The 22890-nt window shown below is 43.3% G+C and overlaps 2 protein-coding genes across 3 annotated transcripts in view; one reads left to right on the top strand and one right to left on the bottom strand.

Annotated features, from left to right (window-relative positions):
- LOC144497048 (uncharacterized) overlaps positions 1–22890 on the top strand; it is a 388053-nt gene that overhangs the window by 336046 nt on the left and 29117 nt on the right. The window lies entirely within an intron of this gene.
- LOC144497057 (uncharacterized) lies at positions 3059–19687 on the bottom strand. The gene is given in 4 exon segments (XM_078217790.1): positions 3059–5919; positions 17628–17735; positions 17737–18660; positions 19666–19687. Coding segments are annotated over 3 exon segments (1782 nt in total). The 5' UTR covers positions 18580–18660; positions 19666–19687; the 3' UTR covers positions 3059–5088.

Genomic DNA, 22890 nt, shown 5'->3' with positions numbered 1-22890 from the left:
AAGGAAACTATGAGGATATGAGGCGTGAGTTGGCCTTGATAGATTGGGGAGAGTTACTTAAAGGGATGACAGTAGATAGGCAATGGCAAACATTCAAGGAACACATGGGGGAACTGCAGCAACTGTTTATTCCTGTCTGGCACAAAAGCAAAATGGTAAGAGGGCCAATCTATGGCTTACAAAGGAAATTAGAAAGAGTATCCGATCCAAGGAAGAAACATACAGATTGGCCAAGAAAAGTAATAGGTTTGAGGATTGGGAGCAGTTTAGAATTCAGCAAAGAAAGACCAAGGGATTGATTAAGGGGAAAATACAGTATGAAAGCAAGCTTGCAGGGAACATAAAGACTGACACTAAGAGTTTCTATAAATACGTGAAGAGAAAGAGGTCGGTGAGGACAAATGTAGGTCCCCGACAGACAGAAACGGAGGAATGTATAATAGGGGACAAAGAAATGGCTGAGCAACTGAATACATACTTTGGTTCTGTCTCCACATAAGAGGACACAAATCAGTTGCCAGAAATGTTGGAGAATGCAAGATTTAGTGAGAGGGAAGAACTGAGGGAGATCAGTATTAGTAGAGAAATAGTGCTGGGAAAATTGATGTGATTGAAGGTGGGTACATCCCCAGGGCCTGATAATCTACATCCCAGAGTACTTAAGGGAGTGGCTCCAGAAATAGTGAATGCATTCGTGGTCATCTTCCAGGATTCTATAGACTCAAGAACAGCAGATTGGAGGGTAACTAATGTCACTCCAATATTCAAAAAGAGCGGTAGAGAGAAAACAGGGAATTATAGATCAGTAAGCTTAACATTGGTAGTGGGGAAAATTCTCAAATCCATTATCAAGGTCTTAATAGCGGAACATTTAGAAAGCAGTGGCAGGATCAGACAGAGTCAGCATGGATTTATGAATGGGAAATTATGCTTGACAAATCTGTTGAAATTCTTTGAAAATGTAGCTGGTAGAGTTGACAAGGGGGAGCCAGTCGATGTAGTATATTTGGATTTTCAGAAAGCATTTGACAAAAGTCCCACATAAGAGATTATTGTGCAAGATTAAAGCCCATGGGGGAAGTGTATTGAGACGGATAGAAAACTGGTTTGCAGAGAGGAAACAAAGAGTAGGAATGAATGGGTCCTTTTCAAATTGGCAGGCAGTCACTAGTGGGGTGCTGGGACCCCAGGTATTCACAATGTATATTAATGATTTGGATGAGGGAACAAAATGTAACATCTCAAAATTTGCAGATGATACCAAGTTGGGTGGGAGGGTGAACTGTGACGAGGATGCAGAGATCCTTCAGAATGATCTGGACAAGTTGGGTGAGTGGGCAAATCAGTGGCAGATGCAGTACAATTTGGATAAAAGTGAAGTTATTCACTTTGGAAGCAAAAACAAGGAGGCAGATTTCTACCTGAATGGCTGTAAATTGGGAGAAGGGAGCGTGCAGTGGAACTTGGGTGTCTTTGTGCACCAGTTACTGAAGGTAAGCATGCAGGTGCAGCAGGCAGTAAAGAAGGCAAATGACCTTTATTGCAAGAGGTTTCAAGTACAGGAGCAGGGATGTGGTGTTGCAATTATACAGGGCTACACCAAGAGTATGATGTAGTTTTGGTCTCCTTTTCTGAGGAAGGATGTTCTTGCTCTCGAAGGAGTACAGCGAAGGTTTGCCAGGCTGATTCTGGGAATGGCGGGACTGATGTATGAGGAAAGATTGACTAGGTTAGGATTGTTTTCGCTGGAGTTCAGACAAATGAGGGGGATCTCATAGAGACTTATAAAATTCTAACAGGACTAGACAGTGTAGATGCAGGGAGGATGTTCCCGATGGTGGGGGAGTCCAGAACCAGGGGTCACAGTCTGAGGATTCAGGGTAGACCATTTAGGACAGAGGTGAGGAGCCATTTCTTTACCCAAAGAGTAGAGAGTCTGTGGAATTCATTAACACAGGAAGTAGTTGATGCCAAAACATTGAGTGTATTCAAGAGGTGGCTATATATATATATATATATATATATCACTCAGGGCGAATGGGATCAAAGGTTATGGGGAAAAGCAGGATTAGGCTATTGAGTTGGACGATCAGCCATGATCAATGACTGGCAGAGCAGGCTCAAAGGGCCAGATGGCCTCCTCCTGCTCCTATCTTCTATGTTTCTGTTGTAACTGGGCAAGGAATGGGGAGGAGACTTTATTTATAAATAATTAAAAAGTACGCATCTCAGTCCACATTCATCAGCAGCTTTCAGAAACAGCACTCCCAAATATAAAGTTTTTTTGGTTTCAAATCTCTAACCTTGGTACTTAACCCCTTAGAAACTGAATTTAATACAGCAGAAACATTATAAGTGATTGTCAGCCGTTGCCTAGTTAGCACTCTCGTCTGAGTCAGAAAGTTGTTGGTTCAACTCTCACTCCAGAGATCTAAGCACCGAGGCTGACACTCCAGTGCAGTACTGAGGGAGTGCTGCACTGTCCGAGGTACCACCAGATGATTTAAACCAAGGCCCTGTCTGCCCTCAGGTGAATGTAAAATATCCCAGGACACTACGTCGTAGAAAAACAGGGAAATAATTCCTGATGTCCTGGTCAATATGGGTCCAGGAATTAACAGGAAAAAACAGATTATCTGGTTATTATCACATTGGTGTTTGTGGGAGCTTGCTGTGTATGAATTAGCTGTCACGTATCTTAGATTTCAATAGTGACCATACTTCAAATCACACTTTAGTGGCTGTAAAGTAAGTGCCTCAGATACCTTGAGTTTGTGAAAGTTGATATAAAAACGCAAGTCGTTCTTTCTTAGTGAAGCGATTTGCTTCCTGTGAACTCGAAACTTTAAGCCCATTGATGGAGAAAGTTTACCAGTCCACAGTGACATTGACCAATATATTGTGTACAGGACTCTCACTGTAGCTTCCCGAGTGTTTCAGTGAACAGGAACACACCATGCTAACAAATCAGATAGTTTGGATTGAGTTAAAATAAAAAGAATTTATTGTGAGTTAAAAATCTATACAGAAGATTGATAAAACAACAAACGACGCAACATTCAGCTTATATCAAACTTTGAATCAACCAAAATAACAAAGCATTTGTGAATGATTCAAGATCTTTTCCAGAACATGAAATGAATCTTGGAAAAGTATAAGGTGAACATATCACCATTATTACATCGAGGTATGTTGGGCTGATAGAACTCAGCTCTGTAGAGACTCATAAGAATATAAGAAATAGGTGGTCACACAATAAGTAAGTCATTCAGCCTTTGAGATGGCCATTTACCAAGATGATGGCTGGTTTTCTACTTCAGCAGCATTTTCCTGCACCATTTCCATATCCCTTGATATTTTTAATATGTAGAGATATATTAGTCTCTCTTGAATATACTCAATTACAGATCCACCACACTCTCTAGGGCAGAGAATTATCGAGATTCTCCACCCTCTGAATGAAGAAATTCTTCTTTATCCAATTCCGAAATGGTCTACCCCATATTTTGAGCAGTTATCCATTGGTCTAGACCATCCCTTCCCCCACCTTCCCAGCCAGAGAAAATATCCTTTCTACATCTACCCTGTCAAGCACATAAGAATTCTGTATGTTTGAATATCATCTCATTCTTCTCAAATCCAGAGAATGATCGTTCAGTCCATTTAATCTTTCTAATCTATTTAACTCACACCCCGACTCCCTCATCATACTCAGGATAGTAGTCCTTACAGACAGGAGAGCACAAACATTACCCATGGTATTACTCAAACACCTGTCACCTGAAGAGGATCGGGGTTAAGCTAAAAGTGAATTTATTGTGGGTTATAAATCTATATAGAAATTTGATAAAACAGCAGACAAATAACACAATATTCAGCTTACAACAAACTTAAGAGTCAACAAAAATAAAAGAAACATTTGAAAATGATTCAAGATCTTTCCCAGCACATGAAAGTGTGAAGAATTTAAAGTGAGCGTATCATACTATTACATTGTGGTGTGATGGGCTGAGGAATCTCAGGTCTGTAGAGACACACCCCCACTCCCTCACCATACTCAGGATAGCAGTCCTCCCAGACAAGACAATACAAGCATTACCCATGGTATTAGTCAAACACCTGTCACCTAAAAGGTATCTGTCTATAATTCACATAACCAACTAAAGCAAGGTCCTATTCTGGCATAGATTCACCAGAATGTTCCTGGGGCTAAAAGGGTTAAATTATGAGGACAGGTTGTACAGACTGAGCTTGCGTTCCCTTGAATGTAGAAAATTAAGCAGTAATATAATTGAGGTTCTTAATTGGCGATCAAACAAGTTGATAGTGTCATTCGAGAGAAACTATTCCTCTGGTGGGAGACTCCAGAACAGAGGGGACAGAGCATTAGAATTGGAGCTAGACTGTTCAGGGATGACATGACATACAATTCTCAGTGTAACAGAAACAGGGCTAGCACTGCTGCCTCACAGTGCCAGGGACCCAGGTTCAATTCCTGCCTTGGATGATTTTGTGTGTGGAGTTTGCACCTTCTCCCTGTGTCTGCATGGGTTTCCTCTGAGTGATCTGGTTTTCTCCCACAGTCCAAAGATGGCTAGGAGGATTGGCCATGCTAAATTGCCCCCAAGTGTCTGAAGATGTGTAGGTTAGGGGGATTAATGGGGTAAATGCGCGGGGTTACGGGGATGGGGTGGGCCTGTTGTCCACCATCTCTGTTGAAGAGTCGATGCAGACTTGATAGGCCAAATGGCCATGTTCAACACTGTAGGAATTCTATGATTATAGGTGACTGGGCCCCAAGTCTGTGTGGAGATGGCTGTGTTTGGTGAGAACAAGAGGGTGAGACAAGCCTGATACATTTCGCACTGGAAGAGTTTGTCTCCCACATGGGTTAATTACTCCAAGAGGACGGAGAACTGAGTGAAGATTTTATGACATAACTCACACTGATAGTGTATCTCCTGGTGCACTTCACTATGTGAAGGTCTTACCACACACCTCATCACAGTGATTTCTCACCAGGGTGGATCTTTTGATGCTTCAAGAGGAGTGGGCAAAAGCCTTGTCGCACGTATTGTACCTGAAGAGTTACTCCCCTGTGTGAATTCTCCGATGGAGCAAGAGGTATGATGACCTCGAGAAGGATTTGTTGCAAACATCACACGGGAATGGCTTTACCCCAGTGTGAATTCGTCGGTGTTCTACGAGTGTTGATAACTGCGTGAAGGCTTGTTCGCATATCTCACATTTGAAGGGTTTCTCTCCTGTGTGAATCCTCTGGTGCCTCAGGAGATCAGACGATTGGATGAAAGCCATCTCACAAAATTCACATCTGAAGGGTTTCTCCCCAGTGTGAATCATCTGGTGTATCAGTAGGCTCGAAGACCTTACAAAAGCTTTGTCGCAAACATTACACTTGAAGGGTTTCTCCCCTGTGTGGATCTTCTGATGGACTAGAAGACTCCCTAACTGTGAGAAAGCTTTGTCACACACCTCACACTTGACCGGTTTCTCTCCGGTGTGAATGCGTTGGTGGGCACGGAGGGTCGATAACTGTGCAAATGATTTGTCACACACATCGCACGTGAACGGTTTCTCTCCAGTATGAATGCGTTGGTGTACGCGGAGGGTTGATGAGTCCGAGAATGATTTGTCACACACATCGCACTTAAATGGTTTCTCCCCGGTGTGAATGCGTTGGTGTTCGCGGAAGGTTGACGAATGCGAGAATGATTTGTTGCATACATCACAAGTGAATGGTTTCTCCCCAGTGTGAATGCGTCGGTGTGTGCGGAGTGTTGATAATTGTGAGAATGATTTGTCACACACCTCGCATGTGAATGGTCTCTCCCCGGTGTGCATGCGCCGGTGCCTGTGCAGGTTCCATAACTTGGAGAATGACTTGTTGCACACTTCACACTTGAACAACTTCTCATCTGGGTGAATGTGTTGCTGATTCAAGAGTGTTGGAGCTGGTATGCATTCTTGAATTCTCACCTCACTCTGGAATGGTTTCTCTTCCATGTGGTTGTACAGTTATCTCTTGAGTGATAGTCAAGATCTATCTGTGGTATCTATCCTCTCTGCATTCTCTGGTGTAGTACAGCGCAATCCTTCTGTAAAAAAAGGAAACGGAAACATGATTTCCTCCAACTCCCTCTCTCTGCTTAAGTGGCTGACTCCTCAGTGGCTACTGTCATTCCTCCCCAGACCCTCCCCACCATACCAGGCCATAGAGCTTGTGTTACTTGTGTAGTTTTACCATTAGTATATGAGTTTAAGGTGAAAAATACTACACAGGAATGATAATTTAATGGAGCTTTTCAAGTGCCGGATACTAAGATGCTAGACAGTTTTGAGACTGAGTCTTGCTCATTGAGAATGTATATTCAGTCCACCATTTGGCGAGAGAAGCTGAGGTAGCCTCTGGTATGTTATGTAAAAAATACTTTTGAACAGGGTACAGAAGAGATTTACTAGAATGGCTCCAGAATTGAGGAATTACAGTTATGTGGATAAACTGGGATTGTTTCCTTTCGATTAGAGAAAGCTAAGAGGAGATTTGTTAGAGATGTTTAAAATCATGAAAAAATCATTAGACAATAAAGAAACATTTTCATTGGCAGAGCATCAATAACTAGAGGTTACAGGTAAGAGATGATTGGTAAAAGAATCAGAGGTGACTTGATGAAAAATGTTTTTACACAATGTGTGATTAGGATTTGGAATGCACTGTCTGATGTGCAGTGGATGCAGATTCAATAATAATCTTCACTATAAATACTTGAAAGAGGAAAGATTATAGGGTTATTGGGAAGGTTGGGGGACTAGAACCAACTTAATTGTTCTTCAAAAGAGTCAGCACAGAGTCCATGGGCCAAATAGTCTCCTTTTGTGTCAGACAGTGGGTGGGATTTTACAGCCTCGCTCGAGCGAGACCAGAAATTCCTGCCCAAGGTCAACGGACATTTCCATTGTCCATCCCTCGCCCGCTCTAATTCTGTGGCGGGTGGGGTGGTAGAATTCCAGCGTATGATTCCATGAAGGGTTATCCGTTACCATCTCTGGCTCTCACTGTCATTGTGTTGCTCAGGAATAGGGACACCGAGCATAGGAAGAGATACAAGCTCCAGTCACAGGAGAGACCAGTGAAGCCTTGCCGCAGCTTATCTGCTGCTGAAACCCTCAGCTCTGTAAGCTCCAGACTCAACTATTCCAATACTCTCCTGGCTGCTCTCATATCGTGCAATGTAAACCTGAGCTCTTCCAAAACCCTGTCTGAGCTGACACCAAGACTCATTCATCAATCACCCTGTGCTCACTGATCCACATTGGCTCACTGATCAAGCAACATCTCAATTTTAAAATTCTCATCTTGGTTTTCAAATCCCTCTATGGCCTTGCCCCTATCATCTCCATAACAATTCGGCTGCTGCACCTGGAGACTCACTAATTGAAATGCCTTTTAATGGTTTCTTTAAAGATTATACCTGAAGACCTCTCCCAAAAGCCTAGGCTTGGATTTGATAGTCTAATCCAGTGCTGTGTCTGACAACTGAATTTGAGATGTGCAGTCTGAGTGAGTGCAGTGTATCTAATTTCCCAGGATAAACCAGAATTCTTCAATCAGTTAGACTGAAGCAATATTTCCAATTATTCAAGACAGCTGAATGATGAAGGAACAGTACAAAGTCATGCATCATGTATCAAGTATCAAGTCAGATTTCATTCACTCCCCCCCACCTCTGAAGCAGCTCTTCAGCTGGTCACAATGAACTCCAACATGAACCTCTGCAGCAGTTCTGTCGGGACAGCCCAGTTAGACACACAAAGCTGAATATAATCCAGAATCAGGGAGCTGACACCGTGCTGTCCAGGAGCAACAGCAACTTGGTCTCCATAGCACATTTAACATTATAAAAGGTCACAAAACACTTCAAGGTGCATTACAGACGTCATTTAACAGTCAGCCAGAGGACAGATGACAAATGTCCGAGCAAAGAGGCAGATTTTAACAAGTATCTTAAAAAAGGGGAGAGCGGGATATACAGAGATTTAGTGATAATGTTCCTGAGTTTCGGGTCCAGGCAGCTAAAGGCACAGCCAGTGATGGAGCTATTAAAATAAAGGATACTGCAATATTGGAGGAGCGCAGATGTAACAGAGGATTGTAGAGCTGGGTTGATTGCCAACTTTGCCTCAGGAAATGGCACACTTACCTCTGAGCATGAAGATTGTGGGTTCAAGTCCCACTGCAGGACTTGAGCACTGAGGCTGATATTTCAATGCTGTGCTGAGAGAGGTACCATCTTCCAGGTGGGATATTAAACCAAGGCCGCTTCTGTTCTCTCTAGCGTGAGTGTAAGAGACCCCATGGCACTATTTTGAAGAGAAGAGGAGTTATAATTGGCGTCCTAACCAACATTAATCCATCAATAAACACCATTAAAAATAGATTTTCTAGTGATTATCGCCTTGCTGTTTGTGGGAGCTTGCTGTACGTGGGAGCTTGCTGTACACACATTAGCTGCCACAATTCCTATACAACCACAGTGGCAACACTTCAAAAATCACTTCAAAGGCTGTAAAGAACTTTGAGACATATGGTGGTCGTCCAAGGCTCTATGTAAATGTATGTAATATTTTTTTCCTGAGGAGGTTTCAGAAATAGGGGTGGTGGGAGATCTGGAAGGGATTTGAAAAAAAACTAGGGAAACATCAGTTCCTCACACACGGACAGAATTGACCATTCACAGCCCACAAGACAATACCCCAGCTCCCAAAACACACACACAACTCAACAATAGGAAATCAGTAAGAATCCTCAGACACTCTGCACTTCCCATATTCTCATTTTCAGTCATGATCCATCAACAAAACTCAGCCTGTAAATCAGAAGGGAAATGCTTCCAATAAACACACTCAATACCCAACACACAGCTCCAATCAAACAGCTCAGCACAAAGCACCGAGTAAACAGGTCTCTCAGCTGGATCTTCTCTCACAGCATAAGGGGCATTTCCACACCTGATTCCCCACAGGACAGTCAGACTGCCTGAATATTAGTGTGGATATTATGCAATGTAATTATTATAAATTCTGCTCCTTCACTCACCATCTCCTCACTTGGTTTTCAGTCCCTACAGGAAGTGAAGCAGCTGTGAAAGAGGAAGAGGAGAGAATGGGCAGAGTGGGTGGGCTCTCTGATTGATGTCTCTCACAGCCAATCCAAATATTTCTGGAGTAACATGAGTTTCCTGAAGCTTGGGAAACTGACCGGTGAAACGGAGGCGACTTTGAGCAGCAGATCAGGTGGGGATTTAAACTTGTCATTGTCCCATCTGAATAAAACCTCACTTATTGCAGCTGCTGTCTCAGTTCCCCAGGTAAATGTTTAACAGAGATTTCTGGTGTGAGAATAGCATTCTTCATCCTTAGAGTCTTTCAAACTGACAACATCAGTGTTGGATGTGTAGCCCGGGATGTGTTTGACAGCAGATCAGAAGAGGAAGACCCACGGCAGAGATGATGTGCAGTGGTGGGATCAGCACATGCACAGGAGAGAAAAGGCGAGAGGAGATTGAATCAGCTCTTGAAGTGGGACTCAGGAAGTGGCAGTGCATCCGGGGTGAGGACATACATTATTTTTTAGTTTTTATTTTTCTAGTTTTTAAAGCACAGAAATAGACCATTTGGCCCATATGTTTTGTACTGGTGCTTATGCTCCAGATGAGCTTTCTCCCTACCTATTATATCACCCTATCAGCAGATCCTTCTATTCCTTTCTCCCTCATCTACTTATCTGGCTTTCCATCAACTATTTGCCTCAACCTGTGGGAGCAAGTTCTACATTCTAACCATTCTTTGGAGAAATAGATTTTTCCTAAATTCCTCATTGGATCTATTATTGACCATCATATATTTCTGGCTGCTAATTTTCGACTCTCCTCACACAGTGGGATCTTCTCTCCATTTAACCTCAAATTCTCAAATTTATTATTCATCATTTTAAAGATTTCTGTGATATTCCCCCTCAACCTTCTCTTTTCTATGGAAAAGAGTGCTCGTCTTCAATCTTTCCTGAAAGTTATAATCCCTTAATTCTCAATATCATTCTTCCCAAGTTCTTTTGCACCTTCTCCGGTTCCTTTCTATCCTTTTTCAATATGTTGATCTGAAATGTACACAGCTCTCCAAGTATGGTCTAAACAAGCTTCTAGACAAGTTCAACATCACTTCTCTGCTTTTCAATTCTATTCCTCCAAAATTGGAACCCAGTCTTATTGTTTGATTAATAAAATGTCTTTGTTGAGCTGCTTTGTTACTTTTAATGATTGATGAATCTGTAGTTCTGCCCTTGCACAGCTTGCAAATATGACTTTTTTGTCCACATGAAATCACGAAGACAAACTGTTGTTATTTTCAAAGCTCCTTGAAATCAGCCACCAGTCTCAACTTCCAGGGATGGCAGTGAACCTAGTCGTGGAAGAGGGGCAGACAGTCGGGACGGACAACCCTTGTGACTGCCTGTTATCTGGACCTATTAATAGCCAGCTTGGCTCCGGAACAGGTCCATGAGGAGGTCTTCCTCTGTCCACACCAGGTGCCCAAAGATCAGGATCATGGGTGTCAAGTGCAATCAAAATAGAAAGGAGCAGAGTTTTCAGAAAACTGAAAGGGGGTGCAGCCTTGGACAATTTCGACAACTCGGACTCTACAAAGCCACAAAAGATACAGGCATCTTGGGAGTCCGAGAACCAAAGCGACCTCTGGTTGTACGGGACGGCTGTGTGCAATACCCTCCACCCCAGGTCCCCGATGGCAAGGGGAGAACTGCTGTGTAGAGGACCCTCCAGAGAGAAAAAGCAGTATGGAATTGGGAGGGGTGGGGGAGTTGGGGGAAGTGGGGAGAGCCAGCTTGCGGTGCCTGATGGGAACTGCAGTTCTGCTGCCCGCATTGGTGGTTGGCGCCCAGCATTCGGGAATTGGAGTGTGAGGGAGCGTGAGCCCGAGCGGCTGTCACATTGGTGGGGGAGGGTGGGGCTGCAATTGGAGGTGTGCACCTGTAAATCCCAGCCTCGGGTGGTGGGAACCAAGTTTGCAGCCGGTCAACCCCCTCACTCCCCCATCTCCCTTTGTCAACCCGTCATCCCCCTCCCTCACCCCCCATCTCCCCTCCCTCACCCCCCATCTCCCCTCGCTCACCCTCCTCATCCCCCCCTCCTACCTCCCTCAACCCCATCCTAGAATTCCCAGCTTCAACCAACAAACATCAAAATAACGTGGAGTTGAGCCCCTGTTAATGGACAGGCGAAATTGCATTTGACAAAGGACGGGTGTAGCCTCTGAAGTCAACGTTCAGCAAAATACTCATATGCAAAATTCTCACATATATATAAATGGATTTATAAATGGAACCTGTATGACCTCTGAAAAAGTATAGGGACTTAAAACGTTCACTCTGTTTCTCTCTCCATGGATGCTGCCAGACCTTCTAATTTTTTCCAGGATTTTTCTGTGATTATTTTCAAGGACAAATTGTTCAAAAAGGAAGCAACAATAAATTTTGCGGAAGTACAGAATTCATGAGAATAAACAGTTTTTATTTATTTACGGGATGTCGGTGCCACTGGCTTGGCAGGCATTTTTAATGCCTATTTCTAGTTGCCCTTTGAAGGTGGTGGCGAGCTGCCTTCTTGAACCGCTGTAAACCATGTGGTGTAGTTACACCCACTGTGCTGTTAGGGTGGTTTAGGCATCATAGAAGATGATATTGATGGAAAAATGTTTGGCAATACAGGAAGATTTGAACTGGACTATGAAAGGGTGAGATAAAGATATTGTGGTAGTGTTAAGAACTTGAAGGCTGCAGCCAGGAGCTGACACAAATGAAATCATAATCTTGGTGAAAGTGGAATGACTGAGGTAGATCGAAGGTGGAATGCACAGAAAGCAGTGGAACCTGGAGAAGCTGAAATAATTAAATGAAGAACTTGTAAATTAAGTACTAGCTGGAAAAGATAAGAATACCATAAACATGATTAAGCAATGGAAGCAGATTAAATAATCCATCAAAGGAAGTGGGGGCAAATACCATCGGGTTTTTAAGAGGAAAATGGATGAACAAACCATGTTGCAAAGGATGAAATAAGGGAGAAAATGGAAGAATACCAAAGCTGAAGATGGCAAGGTGAAATAGAGATACTTAAGTAACAAGAGGAGAAACAGAAAAGTCATGTCAACAATGGCTAAAAGAGCAGTGTGATATACTCAAAGAATTGAATTAACTAGAAGGGTAGACACTGTGTGCAAAAGAAAAGGAGATTAGTGGCACTCAGCATAAAGGACTGAAAAAACAGCAAGAGAACAGAAAATGGGTTATTAACAAAATCTGATTAAGTAGCATATTAAAGAACTAAAAATGAAAACCCTGAAATGATTGAGCTTGAGGAAGAGAGTAATACTGACATTAATTTCACTGGACCAGAAATACTGGAGAGTGAGATAAGAGCAGAAATAAATAGTAAAAACTGGAAAGAAGAAATGAAATATCTACAGATTAAAATCATTTGGACAAACTTAACATCAATGTTTACTAAGCTGTGAAAAGTTATTTCCTTATCAGGGGAATGAACAGGGGACCTCTTGCAGACCATAATGACCATCGTACGAAATAAGCCAAAGTTTGCTGATTTTCTGGCTGTCGTACAATTAATCTGCTTGTCCATGCTCCAAAGGTTTGTTCAAAGTTATAGCACAGAGAGTGGGTGGGTGGGAAGGCACAGAGCTACATCGGTGATGACCAGTTTGGATTTCATAGAGGAAGAGGGACAAGAGCAGAAATCAGCATTGTATGATTAATGAGTGAACACAGTTTAGAGTTTGGACAGGAATTCTATTTTTGTTCTATAGATTTTGGAGAAGGATTTGATTGGGTTGACTGGATTAAACTCTTGACGTGCTGAAAAACATTGGAGAAGACCAGAGGGATTGATGACACATATGACATCTATACATGCATTTAGACAAAGAGTTGACAGACTGTTGTCTATCGCCAATCCTCTTCAGTATTTATACAGAAGCTGTGATAAATTAAGGGTTTAAAGGCACAAAGCTGGCGTACGATGAAGGGGGAGTGAATTATAATGTTATCTTGAAGATGATAAAAGCACATGTTGCACAGAGGAATGATTGGGAAATAGTCGATCGAGTCGTTACAGCAGGTACGAACTTTGAAATGAAAGTCAACATTTACAAAACCAAAGTGATGCATATTTCAAATCACCATGAAATATTCAGTCATAGCAGGAAGAGAATTAGAACATGTGCAAGAATTGAAGTGTTTATGAAGCATAATATCTGTAAATGGAAGATGGCAGAGAATGATGAACAAGGATAGTGAGGGGAAAGGTCATATTTGGTAAGAAGAGACAGTGGTAACCGGAAAATTCAGTAAACAGCTCAAGAAACAACTGGGAAAGAGCTTGATTTGGAGTGTAAATTTGTATGGATGTGAAACTTACATCTTGGAGAAAGACGGGACCAACTTACTAAAACTCCTTGAAATGTAGGTTTGGAAGAGAATGGAAAGGATCAGCTGGGCAGAACAAATAACAAATGAGAAAATGATGAGGAGATGAATGGACAAAGACATTTGCTGAATGTAATTAGAGAAAGACAGAGAGACGTCTTAAGAGGAAACAGATTAGCAAGAGATGATAAAAGCACATGTTGCACAGAGGAATGATTGGGAAAGATTTGAAGGGGAAAGATGAAGAACAGTAAGAAGTCTCACAACACCAGGTTAAAGTCCAAAAGGTTTATTTGGAATCACGTGCTTTCGGAGCACTGCTCCTTCATCAGGTGAGTGGAAAGGTAGGTTTCACAAACATGGTATATATAGACAAAGAATGTCTATATATGCGAGTCTTTAAATGTGATCAAGTCTTTACAGGTACAGACAGTGTGATTGGAGAGATCTTTACATGTAATCAAGTCCACATCATGGAAAGATGAAGGAGGAAGGGAATGTGAATCTTGGAGACTCAAAACTTGAAGTTATTGGCAAATGGAAAAGACTGGCACAGGATAGAGAGATATGCAACGACCAATGAGGAATCAGTATCCTGCGTCTGAGCATAGATGATGATGATTGGTGTTCTAACAGTACCTTGTAAAATGAGGCCCAGGTTGTGGGGGGGGGGGGGGGGGGGGGGGGGGGTGTGGTTTAGAAGCTATAGTAATTATTTTTTCTGACAAAAATTGAATTGGGAAATCGTGTACACATGAAAAACATAAACTGGAAATGTGAAACTGAGCAATGTTGCTAGCACCATGAACCCTCTCACACTGTAAAAGGCCTCCTTCTTCACCACCACCTCTGTAATTCCCCCTCTCCTTCTCAATGTTAGTTTACCTCTCTCTCACATACAGACACTCTCTCTCTCTCACCCTGTACCACTTCTTCTCTCACACTAGCCCTCTCTCTCCCCGGTCACAGCCGGAGCTGTTTTTCTTTCACTGGACCCTGCACCATCTTGTCATCTATTCTCCAGAACCATTGATATCAGTGCCGAGATCCCAATTCCTTTCTTTTATCTTTTTTTGAAATGTGAGGGTTGTTGTCACTGGGAGAGGGGTGGGAAGGGGCTGTTAATTTATAAACAATTTAAAATTCCCACCTCAGTACATCTTCACCAGTACCTGCCAGAAACAGCTCCACTCAACTGAAAAATTATTTTAAAATGTAATTTTGTTTTAGTTTCAATTCTCCAGCCTTTGGATTTAGCTGCTCAGAAACTGAATCTAATACAACAGAAATATTGTACATTATTGTCAGCTGCGCCTTAGTTAGCACTCTCATCTCTTTGAGTCAGAAGGTTGTGGTTCAAGTCTCGTTCCAGAGACTTGAGCGCTGAGGTTGACATTCCAATGCAGTACTGAGGGAGTGCTGCACTGTCAGAGGTACCATTTTTGCATTGAGTTAAATCAAGAAACTGTCTGCCCCCTCAGATTAATGTAAAAGATCCCATGACACTATGTTGTAGAAGAGCAAGGGAGTTTTCCCTAATGTCCTGGTCAATATGGATCCTGTAAACAATGTCACAAAAAACGATTTACTGGTAATTATCATACTGGGGTTTGTAGGAGCTTGCTGTGTACAAATTGGCTGTGATGTCTTTTAGATTACAACAGTGACCACACTTCAAACTGCATTCCATTTGCTGTAAAATGCCTTCAGAAATCTTGAGCTTGTGAAAGTTGACATATAATTGAAATGCAAATCTTTCTTCCTGCTTCCTGTGAACTGGAAATTCTAAACCCATTGATGGAGAAAATATACCAACCCAGAGTGACGCTGAATGAACATATTGTGTACCGGACGCTTACTGTAGCCTCCAGAGTGTTTCAGTGAATAGGAACATACCCTGCTGACAAATAGGGAAGTTTGGATTGAGTTAAAAAAATGAATTTATTGTGAGTTATAAATCTATACAAAATATTGATAAAACAGCAGACAAGCAACAACACAATATTCAGCTTACATCAAACTTTGAGTCAATCAAAATAACAAAGCATTTGTAAATGACTCAAGATATTTTCCAGAACATGAAATGAATCTTGGAATAATGTAAAGTAATAAAGTAATTTGTTTTTATCTAAGAATTCCGAATGTTTGAAAGTCATCTCATACTTCTGAACTCCACAGAATGAAGGCCCAGTCTTCATAATCTTTTTAATCTAATCTGATCTATTTAACTCACACCCTCACTTCCTCATCATACTCAGGATAGTAATCCTCCCAGACAGGAGAGGAAAAACCTTACCCAGGGTATTAGTCAAACATCCAAAGAGCATGTCTATAATTCACATCACCAACTAAAGCAGGGTCTAATTCTACCCCATACCCACTCCTGAGAACTGGCTCACTTTACTAACACATTCACATCCGGGGAAACTCTCTCAGAATACTACAGACAGAAGTTTCTTTAAAATTCCTGTGCTTTAGTCTGGCTCCCAATTCCGATGGTCAGAAATTACACCGAACATTAGTGACACAGGATGGAGCTTGTTTCCATCATACAAACCCACCAATGGTTACAGAGCTCCAATGGTCATGTGGATCCATGGACCAATCAGTTTCCACTCCTGGAAGACACTCTACCCCCAGGTGAGTTGGACAGTGTTTTTTAATTCCCAACTCTCTGCCTTTTGACCCTCCATTCACCACAATGCTTCTGTAGCCGTCAATCTGGTTTAACCATTCTCTCATATTCACCTTCTACACCCTTGTTCCCAAAATTATCTTTACTTCCTTCCTGGTCGTTCTCCCTGCTACTCAAGTCCAAGGGGTGAAGATTTGAGTGTATCTGGCACACAACTGGTTTAGCCATCCATCAGCAGATCTGATTGGACCATCAAGCATTCGTGGTCTTGCTTTCCTCTGTCAAAACTGCTCATTGCTCCAGAACCATCCTGAAGAGAAAAGTTAACCCACAACTTCTCTCCCCAGCCCCCCCCTCCCCCGCCCCCCCAAAAAAGCAACTGTGTCCTTGTGGAAGTTATGTTCCAGCTGCATAGAACTCTATTTAGACCCTATGTGGAGAACTGTGTTCAGTTCTGGGCACTGCACCTCAGGAAGAATATATTGACCTTGGAGGGAGTGCAACATAGATTCACCAGAATCCTGGGGCTAAAAGGGTTAAATTATGAGGACAGGTTGTACACACCGTGCTTCCATTCCCTTGACTGTAGAAAATTAAGGGTTAATTTAATTGTGGATCTAAGATGATTAAACAAGTTTCTGAGAAACTGTTCATCTGTTGAGAGAATTTAGAACAAGCGGGCAGAGCATTAAAAGGAGAGCCATACTATTCAGGGGTAAAGTGACATACAATTCTCAGTGTAAAAGAAGCAGGTGATCGGGCCCCAAACTGCATGGAGATGACAGTGTTTGGCAAGTACGAAGATTGTGAAACAATCCAGACACAAGTCGCACTGGAAGAGTTTGTCTCCCACGTGGGTTCATTGTACCAAGTGGACGTAGAACTGAGTGAAGATTTTATTATAGAACTCACACTGGTAGTGTATCTTCTATGCGAGTGCGTATATCATAGGATCCTTACAGTGCAGGAGCCCAGTCAGCCCATCGAATCTGCACTGGGTCTCCAATAGAGTATCTTACCCCATGCATTTACCCATTATTCCCCCTCACCTACACATCTTGGGACACAAAGGGGCAATTTAGCATGGCCAATCACATCTTTGGACTGCGGGAGGAAACTGGAGCACCCGGAGGAAACCCATGCAGACATGGGGAGAATGTGTAAACTCTGCACAAACTGTCACCCAAGGCTGGAATCGAACCTGGGTCCCTGGTGCTATGAGGCAGCAGTGCTAATTACTGTGCCACTGCACTGCCCCTTGGATGGATTAGGAGATATGCTGACTATGTGAAGGATATATCACACACCTCACCTCAATGATTTCTCACCAGTGTGGATCTGCTGATGCTTCCAGGGGAGTGGAGGAGTATCACAAGTATCATGCCTGAAGAGTTACTCCCCTGTGTGAATTCTCCGATGGAGCAAGAGGTACAATAACCTCGAGAAGGATTTGTTGCAAACATCACACAGGAATGGCTTCACCCCAGTGTGAATTCGTTGATGTTCTACGAGTGTTGATAACTGCGTGAAGGCTTGGTCGCATATCTCATATTTGTTGGGCATCTCCCCTTGCGTGAATCCTCTGGTGCCTCAGGAGATCAGACGATTGGATGAAAGCCATCTCACAGAATTTACATCTGAAGGGTTTCTCCCCGGTGTGAATCATCTGGTGTATCAGGAGACTCGAAGACCTCAAAAATGCTTTATCACAAATATTACACTTGAAGGGTTTCTCCCCTGTGTGTATCTTCTGATGGACCAGGAGATTCCCTAACTGTGAGAAGGCTTTGTCGCACACCTCACACTTCACTGGTTTCTCCCCGGTGTGAATGCGTTGGTGGGCACGGAGGGATGATAACTGTGCAAAGGACTTGTCGCACACCTCGCATGTGAATGGTTTCTCCCCTGTGTGAATACGTTGGTGTACGCGGAGGGTTGTTAAGTGGGAGAATGATTTATCGCACACTTTGCATGTGAATGGTTTCTCCCCAGTGTGGATGCGTTGGTGTGCACGGAGGTTTGATGAGTTTGAGAATGATTTGTTGCACTCCTCACACTTGAACGGACTCTCCACAGTGTGAGTGCGTTGGTGTTCGCGGAAGGTTGACGAATGCGAGAATGATTTGTCACACACCTCACACGTGAATGGTTTCTCCCCAGTGTGAATGCGGCGATGTATGTGGAGGTTCGATAACTGTGAGAATGATTTTTCACACACCTCACATGTGAATGGTTTCTCCCCTGTGTGAATGCGTCGGTGTGTGTGGAGATTCCATGACTTTGAGAATGACTTGTCACACAACTCACACCTGAACAGTTTCTCATCTGTGTGAACGTTTTGCTGATTCAAGAATGTCGGTGCCTGTATGCATCCTTGGTTGTTCGCCTCACTCTGGAATGGTTTCTCTTCCATGTGGTTGTACAATTATTCTTCAGGTGATGGTCAGGAACTATCTGCAGTGTCTATTCTCTGGTGCAGTATGGTGCAATCCTTCTGTAAAACAGGAAAAGGAAACATGATTTCCTCCAACTCCCTTGGGAGCTGGCTGTGCACACATTGGCTGTCAGATTTCTACATTACAATAGTGACCACACTTCTCAAATACTTCATTGACTGTAAAGAGCTTTGGGACATCTGGTAGTCATGTGATGCTCTATATGAATGTAAGTCTTTTTTTCTTTTCTGAGGAGGTTACCGAGTTGGGGGGTGGGGGGAGATGAACGAAATAGGTCTTGGAGGGTTTAACAGACAGGAAACATCCAGATGGGAACACATAGACAGTCAGAACTAACCATTCACAGTCCAGAGGATAAGAACCAGCTCCCAACACACACACAACTCAACAATTAGAAATCAGTAAGAACCTTCAGACACTGCACTTCCCATATTCTTCTCATAGAAACCATAGAAACCCTACAGTGCAGAAGGAGGCCATTCGGCCCATCGAGTCTGCACCGACCACAATCCCACCCAGGCCCTACCCCCACATATTTTACCCACTAATCCCTCTAACCTACCCATCCCAGGACTCTACGGGGCATTTTTTTTAACCTGGCCAATCAACCTAACCCGCACATCTTTGGACAGTGGGAGGAAACCGGAGCACCCGGAGGAAACCCACGCAGACACGAGGAGAATGTGCAAACTCCACACAGACAGTGACCCGAGCCGGGAATCGAACCCAGGACCCTGGAGCTGTGAAGCAGCAGTGCTAACCACTGTGCTACCGTGCCGCCCGATCAGCAATGATCCATCAACAAAACTCAGCCTGTAAATCAGAAGGGAAATGTTTCCAATAAACACACTCAATATCCAACACACAGCTCCAATCAAACAGCTCAGCACAAAGCACCGAGTAAACAGGTCTCTCAGCTGGATCTTCTCACACAGCATAAGGGGCATTTCCACACCTGATTCCCCACAGGATAGTCAGACTGCCTGAACATTAGTGTGGATATTATGCACTGTAATTATTATAAATGCTGCTCCTTCACTCACCATCTCCTCACTTGGTTTTCAGTCCCTACAGGAAGTGAAGCAGCTGTGAAAGAGGAAGAGGAGAGAATGGGCAGAGTGGGTGGGCTCTCTGATTGACGTCTCTCACAGCCAATCCTAATATTTCTGGAGTAACATGAGTTTCCTGAAGCTTGGGAAACTGACCGGTGAAACGGAGGCGACTTTGAGCAGCAGATCAGGTGGGAATTTAAACTTGTCATTGTCCCATCTGAATAAAACCTCACTTATTGCAGCTGCTGTCTCAGTTCCCCTGGTAAATGTTTGACAGAGATTTCTAGTGTGGGAATAACATTCTTCATCCTCAGAGGCTTTCAAACTGACAACATCAGTGTGGGATGTTGTTTGACAGCAGATCAGAAGAGGAAGACTCACAGCATCCAAGGCAGTGATGATGTGTAGTGGTGGGATCAGCACATGGACAAGAGAGAAAAGGGGAGAGGAGATTGAACCAGTGCTTGAGGTAGGACTCAGGGACTGGCAGTGGACCCGGTGTGAGGACATACATTCTTTTTTGTTTTGATACTAGTTTTTAAAGCACAGAAATAGACCATTCGGCCCAATTGATTTCTAACAGTGCTTATACTCCACATGGGCATTCTCCCCTCCTCTTTCCATCTCACCCTATCAACAGATCCTTCACTTCTCTTGGGAAAGAAGTTTATCCTGAATTCCTCATCAATTTATTATTGACCATCATGTTTCTTCCCCCTAGTTTTGGATTCCCCAACACAAGTGGGAACATCTTCTCTCCATTTACCCCTAAATTCCTCATTTTAAATATTTTGATGATGTTCCCCCAGCCTTCCCTTTTGTAGGAAAAAAGAGTGCTAACCAATTCACTCTTTCTTGATCGTTAGAATCTCACAATTCTCATTATCAATGCTTTTTGCACGTTTTCCAGTTCCTTTCTGTCCTTTTTCAATATGTTGGTTTGAACTGTGCACAGCTCTCCAAGTGTGGCCTAAACAAGTTCAACATCACTTCTCTATTTTCAAATTCTATTCCTCCAAAATAGACCCCAGTCTTGTTTGATTTTTTATAAAATGTCTTTGTTGAGCTGCCTTGTTACTTTTAATGATTGATTAATCTGTAGGTCTCCTTTGCACAACTTGTAAATATAAACTTTCATCCTCCCTAACATATCAAATTATGGGCTGATGGAGTTGAAGGAGGCAAGTTGAGTGGGTGGGGAGGGTGGAGTGGGGGGATGGGCTGAAGGAGGGACTGGGGTTGAAGTGAGAATATGGATGTGAAGGAGGGTAGAATGGAAGGGGGTGAAAGGGAGACAGGTGTGTGATGGAGGAGGTTGGGGGAGCAGGTTGAAGGCAGACAGGTGTTTGATAAAAGGGGTGGGGAGGGTGATTGGGGGGGGGTGGTAGGGAGTGAGGGGGGATGTGGGTGTGGCGAAATGGGAGAAGTAGTGAATCAAAAAAGCCCTGCCTTCTTCTCTGAGTTTGGCTGACTGAGTGATTGACATGTTAATTGTGGGCAGGGTGTCGATATGTCTCCTGTTCCTGATTGGCTGTTAGAGATGTCAGTCAGAGTCCACTCACCCTGCTTATTCTATCCCCCTTTTCTGCAGCTGTTTTACTTCCTGTTGGGAAAGATATGAAGAGATGGTGTGTAAACGACCAAATCGTACCCCATAATAACCACACTACCATTCAGGGCTGAATATCCAGTGAGTGAACATACAAATAAGGATCAGGAGTAGGCCATGCAGCCCCTCGAGTCTGTTCCACCATTTATAAGATAATGGCTGATCTGATAGTAACCTCAAATCTGCATCCTGCCTCCCGCCAATTACCTATCAACCCCTTGCTTACCAAGAATCTATCCATCTCTGCCTTAAAATATTCAAAGATCAAAGAAAATTACAGCACAGGAACAGGCCCTTTGGCCCTCCAAGCCTGCACCGACCATGCTGCCCCACTGAACTAAAGCCCCCTACCCTTCTGGGGATCATATCCCTTCATTCCCATTCTATTCATGTATTTGTCAAGACGCCCCTTAAAAGTAACTAACTTATCTGCTTCCACTACCTCCCCCGGCAACCAGTTCCAGGCACCCACCACCCTCTGTGCAAAAAAACTTGCCTCGTACATCTCTAAACCTTGCCCCTTGCACTTTAAACCTATGCACCCTAGTAATTGACTCTTCCACCCTGGGAAAAAATGTCTGACTATCCACTCTGTCCATGCCCCTCATAATCTTGTAGACTTCTATCAGGTCGCCCCTCAACCTCCATCGTTCCAGTGAGAACAAACCAAGTTTCTCCAACCTCTCCTCATAGCAAATGTCCTCCAGACTAGGCTACATCCTGGTAAATCTTTTCTATACCCTCTCCAAAGCCTCCACATCCTTCTGGTAGTGTGGCGACCAGAATTGAACGGCCGAACTAATGTTCTATAAAGCTGCAACATGACTTGCCAATTTTTAAACTCAGTGACCCGCTGAAGAAAGCAAGCATGCCGTATGCCTTCTTGACTACCTTCTCCACCTGCGTTGCCACTTTCAGTGACCTGTGTACCTGTTCACCCAGATCCCTCTGCCTATCAATACTCTTAAGGGTTCTGCCATTTACTGTATATTTCCAATCTGTATTAGACCTTCCAGACCTCACATTTGTCCGGATTAATCTCCATCTGCCATCTCTTCGCCCAAGTCTCCAACTGATCTATATACTGCTGTATACTCTGATGGTCCTCATCACTATCCTCAAATCTACCAACCTTTGTGTCGTCTGCAAACTTACTAATCAAACCAGTTACATTTTCCACCAAATCATTTATATATATTACAAACAGCAAAGGTCCCAGCACTGATCCCTGAGGAACGCCACTTGTCACAGCCCTCCATTCAGAAATGCACCCTTCCACTGCTACCCTCTGTCTTCTATGACTGAGCCAGTTCTGTATGCATCTTGCCAGCTCACCTCTGATCCCATGCGACTTCCCCTTCTGCACCAGTCTGCCATGAGGGACCTTGTCAAAGGCCTTACTGAAGTCCTTGCCCTATCCTCATCAATCATCTTTGTCACTTCATCAAAAAACTCGATCAAGTTAGTGAGACACAACCTCCCCTTCACAAAACCATGTTGCCTCTCGCTAATACATCCACTTATTTCCAAGTGGGAGTAAATCCTGTCTCGAAGAATCCTCTCTAATAATTTCCTTACCACTGACGTAAGGCTCACCGGCCTGTAAT

The sequence above is a fragment of the Mustelus asterias genome, chromosome 8 (assembly GCF_964213995.1).
Source record: "Mustelus asterias chromosome 8, sMusAst1.hap1.1, whole genome shotgun sequence".
Classification (NCBI taxonomy): domain Eukaryota; kingdom Metazoa; phylum Chordata; class Chondrichthyes; order Carcharhiniformes; family Triakidae; genus Mustelus; species Mustelus asterias.
The sequence above is the reverse complement of the archived record's forward strand: the minus strand, read 5'-3'. Positions and strand labels throughout refer to the sequence as shown.